General features: G+C 43.7%; 1 protein-coding gene across 1 annotated transcript in view; it reads right to left on the bottom strand.

Moving 5' to 3' along the window:
- Positions 1–12,454, bottom strand: part of LOC147710033 (uncharacterized) — a 77,302-nt gene that overhangs the window by 58,048 nt on the left and 6,800 nt on the right. The window contains exon 3 of the mRNA XM_086919930.1: positions 10,655–10,921. Within this exon, the coding sequence (XP_086776056.1) occupies positions 10,655–10,921 (267 nt within the window). The remainder of the gene's footprint in view (positions 1–10,654; positions 10,922–12,454) is intronic.

Raw genomic sequence — 12,454 nt, 5'->3', positions numbered from 1 at the left:
AACCAAGGCATGGCCAGAAAAACTGCAGATCTAAACAATTAGTTGTCCTATACGAAAGTCCTAAGTTAAAAATATCCACTAGATAGTTGGCTACCTGGCGTACAGGGACTCCCACAGGTTCCAGATCCCTTTCCAGGCAGCACCTACACAATTTTTCCCAACACCCCTCTATCTGATGTTCCCAGGCCCATGATTCAACCAGTAAACCTTTAGCTTCTCTTAAAAGGCCTGAATATCTGCTTAGCCTCCTGAAATCCTCCAAAAAAAAGATTAATTTTCCCCTCTAAGACCAAAGGGTGTTCCTCTCTGTCTGAACCCTGTAGTAGACCCAAGGATATCGGGTCCAGATGTGAAATATCTATTGCAAACTCTGTCATCCCTGGGAACCAGACCTGAGACCTCCAAAAGTGAGTCACTAGGATAATGCTGCAGGGCTCCAACCTCACTTTCCACAACACTCTGAATCATAGAGAAGAGGGGAAAGGCATATCCCTTGTTCTTGCCCCAGTGCTGAAGGAAAGTGCCCACAGCCCCTGCCTCTGGCTCAGGCCTCCAACTGAAATACGTTGGTACTTGGAAGGATAGCCTGCTTTCAAATAAGTCAGCTTGAATCGTCCCCCACAAAACTTGTATCAAACTGAAAACACATGGGACTAACTTCCAATCGCTGAAGTCTCAGAGAAATCTGGAATTTCATTCAGCCTTTACATTTACTGGAATATACTCTGCTTTTAACACAATCTTATGTTTCCAACAAAAATACTACGTTCGTCTCGGCAACTCTGCCAAGACTTTGACCTCGCACCTCCAAATCGGTTTACATAAGAAACTGCTGTGAAACTGTCTAATCGAATCAGTGTGTTTGCGTTTATCAACACATCCCTGAAACTCATTAATGCATTCAGGCCAGCCAATATCTCCAAACGGTTTATGTGAAGTGACTGTTCCTCTTTTAATCATTCCCCCCTGTCTCTAAATTGTTTAGAAGGGCTCCCCAGGCCCGGTTGCTTGCAACTGATTGTGGGACAAAGTCTGGGACATTCCCAAAGATAGCCTTGTCATTCCATGCCTCGAGATTCCTCAGCCACCATTCCAGATCCTATTGAGCGTCTTCTAATAGGGGAAGAGAATCCCTGTACCATAGGCATCTGTAGGCCTCTGTAATGTAGCCGGCCTGGGCAAATTGCCTGAATCGAGGATGATAAAAGTCCCAGAACTCTCGCCAGGTCTCTCCGAAATATTGATTTCATTTCAAGACCAGAAGCTACCAATATGCACATCACTTTTAATGTCACTCCACCGCAGCACCCGTAAAGACCATAAATAATCCTTGCTTAGAACACTCTTCCTTTTTTAAATGCTGCTCTGACACGGAAAAATACCTTTATCATTAGTATGTTTTTAGTATGATTCAGTTTCTGAAACAGTTTCTGTAATTTAAATATGATATGGATGTGTGGTTTGATATGATTTGCTTAATGAAGGTTAATTTGTAAGCATGTTTTGTATTTTATTTTTCAAATAGATAGTAAGGAACGCTTCTAATTTACAAAGGCTTAGCAAGAATGTTCAGTTAGGTAATTGATGTAGTTTAGGTGATGAGAGTGTTACAAGTGCGGCCCAAAACAAAGAAGTTTAGAGGATGGGCCATTTTTTGTATGATAATCGGAAAATGCACAGGTTTTAAAAGTCGCATGGTAACAAGTGTGAGTGCTGGCTTTGTTCTTACCACATAGGCGAGGAATGATGTGCTCAACGCGCTTGGCGCTATGTGTCCTCTCTGTTCCTTGTTCATCTGCTGTATGATGTGCTCAACGCGCTTGGCGCTATGTGTCCTCTCTGTTCCTTGTTCATCTGCTGTATGATGTGCTCAACGCGCTTGGCGCTATGTGTCCTCTCTGTTCCTTGTTCATCTGCTGTATGATGTGCTCAACGCGCTTGGCGCTATGTGTCCTCTCTGTTCCTTGTTCATCTGCTGTATGATGTGCTCAACGCGCTTGGCGCTATGTGTCCTCTCTGTTCCTTGTTCATCTGCCGTAGAGCTCGTGCTTCAGCTCTGGTGTGAGACGTGACGCGAATATATCTTGCATGATTTGGGGGCCATCTTGGATTGGGCCTATAATTATGGAATCAATAGGAAGAATGGCAGTGTTGAGCTGCTTAAGCTTGACTGTTAGAATAAACGGTCAAAGGTTGTTCAGTCAGGTTTATTGAGGGGGAAGAGTTTTTTTGACGGATAAGAAAGTAGGAATTTATTGGTAAATTTGGGATGAAACAAAAAACAACTAAAAAGAAAAATGGAAGTTCATACTGGGATAGGTGTAAGAGAGTGTGAGCATTTTAGATGGAGCCAGAACGGGTTGCAGTGCAGGAAAGGATTGTGAGTATGGATCAAGAGCTTATAAGGAAACTTACACAGCAGAAATAAAAAATAAGGTAGAGGAATCGGTAACTAGCATCTTGGGAAAGGTAGGCAGGAAAGATTTGGAATCAGGTGAGGATTTTATTTCCTTGTCTGAGGAGGATATAAATGTAGTTGGAATAGGTAAATTCCAGAAATACAAATGAGCAACGGACTTATCAAGCATAAGCACCTCACTTGAAACCTTTGCCTATTACAAGCCAGGTTCGTGCACACTTCTCAGCACCCGTTGCTCTTTGGTGCCACTGTTCACAGATTCCAAAAGTATACTTTTCAAAGAGCAGTGTACGTGAACCGAAAGCGTTTGAGTCTCTTTAAAGTTTCTTTTAATCCTCTATCGTAAATTCATGTTATGCATTTCCCTAAAAAGAAGCCACCAACGGGTTTCGTTACAATTGGCAAACTGCCAGGAGAACTTCTTCAGGGCTTTAAGAATTTGCCTAACTTATAACTCCAATGGTCGCTTACAATCCTGTTTAGATAATGTCAATGTTGATCGAAAGAAGCTAGGTCAAATAATAAGATCAATTCAGCATAACAATAGGATTGAACGCACAAAAGTCATGTCAGTGGGATGGTACCCCTAATCGTCAGTAAATCACGTCCAATGTGCACCGATTTCATAAGCGAAAGGTGAAGTTACACCGTGCGACGTCCCACATCTCCTGGCAGTTTGCCAATTGGAACAAAAGGCATTGCTTGCTTCTTTTTAGAGAAATGTATTACTTGAATTGACAATAAAGGATTAGAAGAAACTTTAAATTAACTCAAAGGCTTTCTGTTCACATGCACTGCTCTTTGAAAAGTAGTTGGAATAGGTGGTAAAATGATGAGGAAGACGAAACATGTTGAGGACTTATTTTCATCAAAAAAAAGGAAGGGTGGTCTGAGTTCTATTGTAAAAAGAGGGGTCTTTGACAGCACACAACGTGTGGGTGTCCTTAGCGGCACGCAAAGGAAAGGTGTCCCTAGCTGCACGAAAAAGGATGGACACAGTAGTTCCTTAGAGAGGCCAATACCTATCTTAGAGAAGGAATGGGATGAATATATTCTGTATTTGCAGAATGATAAGATGGACAATGAATTTGAAAGCTATGATGAGGTCGCTCCAGCAGAGGGTTTTAGGGATCCCCTTGGTGAGGTGATGTTTTCACCATTTAACATAAGAGACCCCAGAATTCGGGATTGGTGGCCCATGGAGCATGTGGGTAAACTCATTAAAGAGTGGATTTGAAAGCCATTAGACAGAGAGGTGAGACAGGTGTTAAAGGCAGAGCGTTCTAGGCCCCTGATTTAGGAGAAGGTATGCATGACGCCCAATTTGGATCCAAAACTAATACGTTTTCTGTTAAGCCTGGGTAGAGATCCAAGAAAAGGGTTAGAAAGATCGCTAAAGATTTGCCAAGATAACCGATTGGATGTAATGGGAATTATAGCAAGGATTATGGATATGGTGGAGGAGGCACATGTAATGAGGCTCCTCTGGATATGAAACTGCTCAGGGGCTGGGACCGGAGAGCAGTAGTGGTATTAGGTCATGTCAACGCAGGCTTGCTTTCTGAGAGAAGGAAAGCGATATTGATGAAGAGAAGTCCTAAGCTGGGGTACATGCGTCAAAAGAAGCTGAGTGAGGATCCAAAGGGTTTCCTCTTTGGAGAAGGGCTGATGAAGAGTGGAGAAAAGTACGTAGCAAAGTTTACAGCTTTGGATAAGGCACAAACAAATATGCGAAAGGTGTTTGGAAATGGACATTTTGGAAGGGCTAGCAGAAGAAGACCTGCTGCTAGCCGGGGCATGTAGAGGTCCCAATATTTCTCAAAATACGGAAGATGAGGATTCCTGAGCTCAAATACCTTTTATCCAAGTTGTGGAAGTGCAGGAAGATCCGGTAGAGGAAGGTCTTTTGGAGGACAAGGACAAACTTTAGGGGGTCAAGGTGAATATGGAGACTATTTCTGGTTTTTCCCTAGGAAGAGTAGGGGCGTCCGTTAAGAGAATGCCTGGACGGATTGAGGAAGTTAACTCAGGATCCATGGGTGTTGCAGACAATAAGTAGAAGGATCTGTAATAGAGTCAATATATAAGATGTATACCTCATTCCATCTAAATAATAAATGTCTTCAGCCAATGCTAAAAGGGTCGTCTGTGGAAATTGGCAGTGACCGCTGTTAGCATGAGCTGAAACCATTTTGTTCGTGGCAGCCATTTTAGTTGGCCATGTGCTCGCCACATGCTTTTCCATCCTCACTGTTGTCTGCCCTTGTATTTCGCTGGAGTCATCAAGTATAGTTAACTGTTTCAGCACTGAGCTAGAGCCTTGCTCATGCTCAGAAAGACTTGCAGTTGTTGGAATAAACCTGTTATAATCGTAATTGTCAGACTGGCCAAGGGAATCAAAGCAGCAATGCAAGAATGTCAGGGCACATGGTAAGAGAATCGAAGCAGTAACATAAGAATATCAGGGCACGGGGTGAGAGAATCGAAGTGGTAACATAGGAATATCAGGGCATGATGTAAGAGAGCTGAAGGGCACGGGTGAGAGAATCGAGGCAGTAACAAGAATATCACAGGCAATGTCAGAGAAACTAGGCAGTAACACAAGAGTATCAAGGTCCGAGGCGAGAGATTCGAAGCAGTAACACAAGAATATCAGGGTTTGGGGCAAGAGAATTGAAACAGTAACACAAGAATATCCACGGGCGAGATAATCGAAGCAGTAACACAAGAATATCAGGGCACGCCACTAGAGAATCGAAGCAGTAACATAAGAATTTCAGGGCAAGGTGCGAGAGAATCGAAGCAGTAACACAAGAATATCAGGGCACGCCACTAGAGAATCGTAGCAGTAACATAAGACTTTCAGGCAAAGGTGCGAGAGAATCGAAGCAGTAACACAAGAATATCAGGGCATGGGGGAGAGAGTCAAAGCAATAACATAAGAATATCAGAGCACGAGGCGAGAGAACGACACCTGTGACACAAGAATATCAGGGCAAGGGGCGAGAGAATCGAGATCATACAAGAGGATTTATGATTGTGTCAGCAACCTAATACGAATGGAGAGACGTAGTTTTGGAGTGTAAAAAGTCATCTAGAACTCAATTACAAGCTTTTTTTCCAGTTTCTCGCTTCTTCTTCGACCAGCATCGTAGTGCTGTGGTCTTTCTTCCATCTCTATGTGCCTCTGTCCGAGGGGCATGTTGCAGCCTTGCCCGACAGATCCTGGCGTTCTATCGCCCTCACCGACACAGACAGAGCTAAGGCCATGGTCCCGAGCCGCCCTGGAGCTCCGGCGAGGAAGACGACTACGGAGCCTTTGGAGAGACCCGCGTATAGCCGTTAGTATTGCCGCCGACTTGGGTAGCTCTGTGGGCTCAGCCATAGTAGCGACAGCGGTGGAGAGAGGAGCGCTGAACGTAACAACAGCCTATGTGGCAGAGGTGAAGGTGAAGGTGGAGGGGGCTGGTGGGGCTTGGGAGGGCGAAACTTTACAGCCCGTACTCCTCAAGGGAGGTGTTTTAGTCGGGGTTAAGTCAAGATCACCTGGCATCTCTCAACCCCCTCCACATATTTCTACTACTGAGGTTCCAGCAAGTCAGGGGGTGCATGCTAAAGGAAAAAGCAAGTGTAAAAGCAAAAGCAGGGTGAAACCGACTCACAGCCAAAAAGGGAGAAGAAGGGATTTGGCAAATGAACAGACTGCCCAAGCCTTCCCAGAGTTGGAGTCAGGGGTAGTACCCTTGGGTAGTGCTTCACCCTCAGGCGATTTTCTACCAACTAAGACTTCATCATATCTATTAACTGAGTTGAAGGCGACACGGACATATAGGAGTAAGAAGGCAGTCACGTCCGCTCTTGACCCCAGTTTAAGGATTACGCCCTCCTTGCGCTCTTTTTTTAAAGTTGTGCCGCAAGTATTGGATTTGGCTCAAGATTTCTCCCCCCAACCTAGTGACCATACGCTCCACCTGCCGCCCCTGATTCATTGGAGAATCAAGTACCTCCGGGCTCTTGCAACCCAGCAACTCCCGTTCTCTTGCCAGTTCTTCAATCAGGTCCCTCACCAGCACCTGCTCTGCTCCTAATTTCTTCTATGTTACAAGCATCACAAACTTGCCCAAACCCAAGTGTCTTAGAGCCACTACGAGATCCCCAGGCTAAGGCTGGAAGTGAAGCCAGTAACGCTACTGAGTTAGACGATCTTAGCAGGCTTGGAGAGCAAGATGTGGCCATTGATCTAGATAACAGCGCAGACACAGAATTATTGCCAGTAGGCCAGGTGGGTCAAACTCGGAGGAGCACCTAAACCTAGGTACCTCTCAGCAAGTAGATTCTGGCCCTCTTACCATAGTAGAGAGATGAAGTGACATTATGACCACTGCATGTATCTCTGCCTCTTCCCTGCAGCTCATGTTTTCTAATCTATCGGCTGACATTAAAAGGGGGTTTGAAGAATCAGCATCAATCCAGAAGGAGATCCGTAGCTACTGTGAATCCTTGGATAGTAAAATCCATGGCCTCACCTCAAGAACAGGAGTTTTGGAAGAGACAGTGGCTGAACTAACTTTGCACCTCGATGAAGCAAAAAGCAAGATAGTGAAACTCAAGAAAGAAGATGTTGCATTAGCGGAAAGGATGGAAGTTCTTGAAAAAAATGCAAGGCGCATTAACATCGGAATCTTAAATGTGCCGGAGGGAAGTGAGGGACCAGATATTAAACGCTTCATCATCCCACTTTTAACACAGTCTCTCAACTTAGATCAAACCGAAGAGGAGTTATCTAAAGATATCCAACGGATACATAGGGATCCTTTCAGGCATAACCCCCCAAAGGACTAAGCCAAGAAAGATTTTAGTAAACTTTCATACCTATGTCATCAAGGAATACATCCTCAATCTAGCACTTAAGCAAAAATCCCTATCAGGAAACGGGTTCACTTTTCAGATTCGGTCCGGCCTATCTAGGGCCACTTTGGAAAAACAATGGGAACTAGGTAGGAGGATGCATGAGAAATTGCTTGCACTTAAGGGGGAATTGACTTCTGTCTTAAATCAACGCATCCAACAGAAATAGGAAGCAAGCAAATTAGCCCTCTTTGAATATGGTGAGGGGGCCGGCAAACTACTGGCCTGGAAGTCCAAAACCAATCAGGCACGTAATAATATTGATTCAGTTACAACCAATGCTGGGACTTTTTCATCGGGCGTAGATATCAGAACTGCCTTTAAAGAATTCTTTCAAAACATATATCAGGAGGATAAGGATATCTCCCAAGAAAGCATAGGCAAATGGCTGAATCTCATCGGTGCCATAGACATGGCGACCATGAACTCTATGCCACTGGCAATCCTCACGTTGGATACCACCAAGGCCTTCGATAGGGTCAACTGGTTGCACCTGTCGGGGGCCTTGGCCAAATTCAATGTGGGTAAGGGTTTTTGTAGAGCAGTAAAACTGTTGTATCAGAATCCTATGGCCTGCGTATTGATAAATGGGGGTTTATCCAAACCCTTTGCGGTTACAAGAGGAACGCGGCAGGGCTGCCCTTTATCCCCTCTGTTATTTGACCTCTGTATTGAGCCTTTTGCTCATAAATTAAGAGAGGATAATACCATCAAACCTTTTATTTAAAGAGAATGGGAAAAAAGGTGTCCCTTTATGCGGATGACGTAATGATCATGACATCAGAGATTAGCACCGCGTTCCCGGCAGCCATTAAGCTAGCAATGGAATTTGGGGAAGTCTCAGGATAGGAGGTAAATGCCTCAAAGACTGAGATAATGGTGTGGAATGAGGATCTGTCGGGATTCAATGAGAAACTCAGTACAAGTTTACGATATCTGGGGTTCAACATCGTTAAAGATATTAATTTGATTGCTTATTTAAACTTTGCTGCAGTTGTGAAAGAATGTCGAAAGCTTATGGGAGCTTGGATCTACCTTCCCCTGTCCTTATTAGGCCGAGTAAACTTCGGTGAAAATGACTATTCTCCCTAAGGTTTCTTTTTTATTTAATACAATTCCACTTCACTTTGACCCGTCTTGGTTGGCTAAGTTACAGGGTGATATTACCTCATTTATCTGGAATAAGAAAAATCCAAGGATAGCGTGGAAGAAAATCAGGCGCCGCAGGGAAAAGGGGGGCTTGCAGGTCCTGATTTGCTGAGCTTCTTCTATAATGCTTGCTGAGCTTCTTCTATAATGATCAAGAAGCTGAGCTTCTTCTATAATGCTTGCTGAGCTTCTTCTATAATGATCAAGAAGCTGAGCTTCTTCTATAATGCTTGCTGAGCTTCTTCTATAATGATCAAGAAGCTGAGCTTCTTCTATAATGATCAAGAAGCTGAGCTTCTTCTATAATGATCAAGAAGCTGAGCTTCTTGATCATTATACTGTAGTTGAGGGTGAAGGTATATGTAGTGGAACGTCTTATAATGATGAAATGTTCTGTTATGGATATGCACACCATTACTTACAGAAAGCTAGTACACCATGTTAAGTATTTAATTATACACAGTGGGAACATTTTGCAGAAATGTTTGCATATTTGGCTGGGAACAACCCCATAGATCCGGAGTCTTTTCCATTATCAGGTAATGAAAAATATGCTAATTGAGAAAAACGTGGTTTATTCGGCCTCCTTTCTTTCCCAAATGTTAATAGAAGGGTTTGACTTTTGGAAAGAAAATGTTGATTTAAAATCTATTCATGGACTGAAAGATTGGCACGTTCAAGGCAAAGAGGCTTCCTTTAGAGCATGTCGAATGCCACGACAAATGATTTTCAAAAGTGTACAGCAAACATCCTGCCTTGGCCTGGACAAGATAAAAGACATGAAAAAACCAAACATTCCCAAATGTGCACATTTTGAAAACTCAATAACATGCTCAAAAAAGGTACATACAATTCTTCACATTCCAGTACAGGGGTTCGGCTAGTGTGGCCATTACATACTAATGGTCGTCATGCATGCTTTTTGAACAACACATCAGGTTTTAGTATCAACAGACCAGACCCACGTTACATGCAGATACAACACTTAAGAGTGGTAATAACATATAGCGTGGGGAAATTATACCTTTTAATGGCTAAAACATTCCACATTACATTAGGTGAAAAACATGTGTCTCTCCTTTCTGATGACTGGATTTACAGAATTGTTTTTTTAAGAACTAGAAAGCCACATGAAAAACACTTTTTTGTACGCAATATACAATGAATTGTGGAAAGTATTACTGCAGGAAGCTGCTGAACTGATACGTGAAATTGACTGGGCTAATTTAGAAAATGCTCTAGCAGTAGTTGTTAATGGTATAACCACTTTATCCACTCACATTTATTCTCTGAGTCACATAATATTGTCAGCAATTGACATCATATAGAGTGACATGTCCCTCCTACAACATGGACAGAGCCACCTTAGATCCATCACGTTGTTAAGCTGGACTTTAAAAACTTTGCGCAAATGTCATAAGTCGTGAACACATTTAATCATAATTGACTAGTTCCTGCCATATAATTTATCAAAAGAGCAGAGGGCTATGGCAAAGAAGGACTTGAGACACAATGGGAAATATGGAGCATTCAGAGAAATTACCATTCACTTATAGGGAGTCATTGAATCTCTCTTTACAGTCATCTATTCCATAACCTCATAACAATATTCCTCTGCCCTAGACAATGATGTGTCCTTACACTAGTCAATCTTTGGCTAGCTGCAGTGAGCACCCACATCCTTCCAAGCATGTGGCCCCCCTCCCTGTAAAAACAAATACTTACTACAGACCACAGTCAATCTCCAGCAGAGGCATTGATTCCTCCCACTCTGGTAAAACCCCATTCCTTAGGTGCACGAGCCCCCTCACGGAGGGTACTCTCTGTTTCCCATACACCTCAGTCATGATCTCTTACAAACTATAGTGAGCCAATAAAGAACCCCTGATATGCAAGTGTCCTCCCCATGAGCATGCCATGCTCATACCACACAATCAGCTGCAGGCTGCAGCGTTGCTCTCTCAGGCCCTCAGTCCCACAGGTACCAGACCTCAGTTGCAAGCTTCGACTGGCAGTACTTCCTCCCTACCCCAACACTGAGTTTGACATCACCCTCTCGAGGATACAAGTACCCCTCACCCTCACTGCTTGATAACCACCAGTTAATCTCTAGCACCCTGCAGTGGCCTATGTCTCCTAGACAGAAATGCTCCAAACTTGGGGGAGAGGGATACTTACCGCACACTACCTTCAAAATCTCTGGCAGGCTGCTGTGCTCCACCTGAAGTGTGTATATTTTCTCATCTCCTTCCTGAATTTCCACAGTCGTCCTGACCTGGTAGGTTCCATCGGGGTTTGGCAGGATTTCCTTTGACTCCCATGGTATCTCTACACCATTCCTGACCCATTTCACCTCGATGTCTCTGGGATAGAATCCATACGCGTAGCCGGTCAGAAAGGTGCGAGCACCGCTCTTTGTTTGTGAAATCCTTGTTTTAGGAGAGACTGGAAGGAAACATAACTACAGTTACACAGCAATCCCAACATATGAAAAAGTTATCCAGAGTACCAGTTCTCCAGAACACGCTTGGATACTATTCCTTGACACCAAATGCAGAAACCTTGGCTTTAGATTTTGAAGGAGTGCTCACCTTTGTAACCCAGTCACGCCACTTTGCAAACTCAGTGATGTCACAAGAGGTGCATAAAGACCTTGGCATCACTTCAAAGCTCTTTTTGCAAAGTACTGCAAGAAACGATACAGCCAAGGGATGGTGGCGCTTGGTGGCTAGTGGAGCAGACATGGTGGGCGGCAGCATCTTTGTCAGTTTGTGAATCAGGAAATACAGGAAGACAAACTGCCAGGCGTCCTCAAGCTGTGCTCCTGGGATCTGGTACGCCATTCCAATCCAGACAAGCCAATCTCCATTCCTTCTCGACCACTGCAAGGAGTCGAAGCACCATTTCTTCAAACAACACCTTCACAGAATACTATCGGGATCATCTTCACATTGTCATCTTTTCAGTCTTGTATCCAACATTCAGTCTGTCACCATTCCGTCCATCCATCCCTCCATATCCAAACTGATCCAATCATCTTCAATTTTATCCATCAAGCATACCATTCTATTACTCGGTCATCCCTCCTTTTACTTATCTATCCCCCTTTCATCCATTCAGCCATCATTTCAGTCATCCATCCTTTCGCTCATTCATTTACCCTTTCGCTCATCCATCCACTCTTTCCTCATCCATCAACCCTTTCACTCCATCCATCCATCCTCCCTTTCACTCATCCATTGAACCACCCTTTAATTCAGCCATCCATCCTTCCACTCATCCATTCACCATTCAACCCATCCATCCACTCATCCATCCATCAACACTTTTACTCATCCATCCATCTACTCAATCATCCGTCTTTCCACCCTTTCACTCATTCGACCATCCATTAACCCTTTCACTCATCCATCTGTCCACCCTTTCATCCAGCCATCCATCTACTCTCCTTTCACTCATTCATCCATTCTTTCACTTACATCTATCCTTTACTCATCTATACATCCAATCATCCACAAATACACCCTTTCCACTCAGTCTGTGCATCCATCTTCTCATTGATCCATCCATTTATCCTTTCACTCACTCATCTATCCTTCCTTTCTCTCAATATCATCCATCCTTTCGCTCATCCATCCATCCACTCTTCTGCTTATCCATCCTTACATCCATAATTTTACTCATTCATCCATGCATCTATCATCCACCTTTTCAATCACACATCATTCATCCATCCATCCACTCACTCATCCATCTGTCCCCCCTTTTACTCATTGACCCATCCAACTTTTCATCCAGCCATCCATGTGCCTTCCTCTCACTCATCCATCCATTTGTTCACTCATCCATGCTTACATACATCCTTTCACTCATCCATACATCAAATCACTCTTCAATCCATCCATTTATCCTTTGGCTCACTTATCCATTCTTTCGCTCTCTCATCATCTATCTAGCCATCCACTCTTTCACTCATCC

This window comes from Lissotriton vulgaris, chromosome 5 (genome assembly GCF_964263255.1).
Source record: "Lissotriton vulgaris chromosome 5, aLisVul1.2, whole genome shotgun sequence".
Lineage (NCBI taxonomy): Eukaryota > Metazoa > Chordata > Amphibia > Caudata > Salamandridae > Lissotriton > Lissotriton vulgaris.
This window is presented reverse-complemented; position numbering and strand designations above follow the sequence as displayed.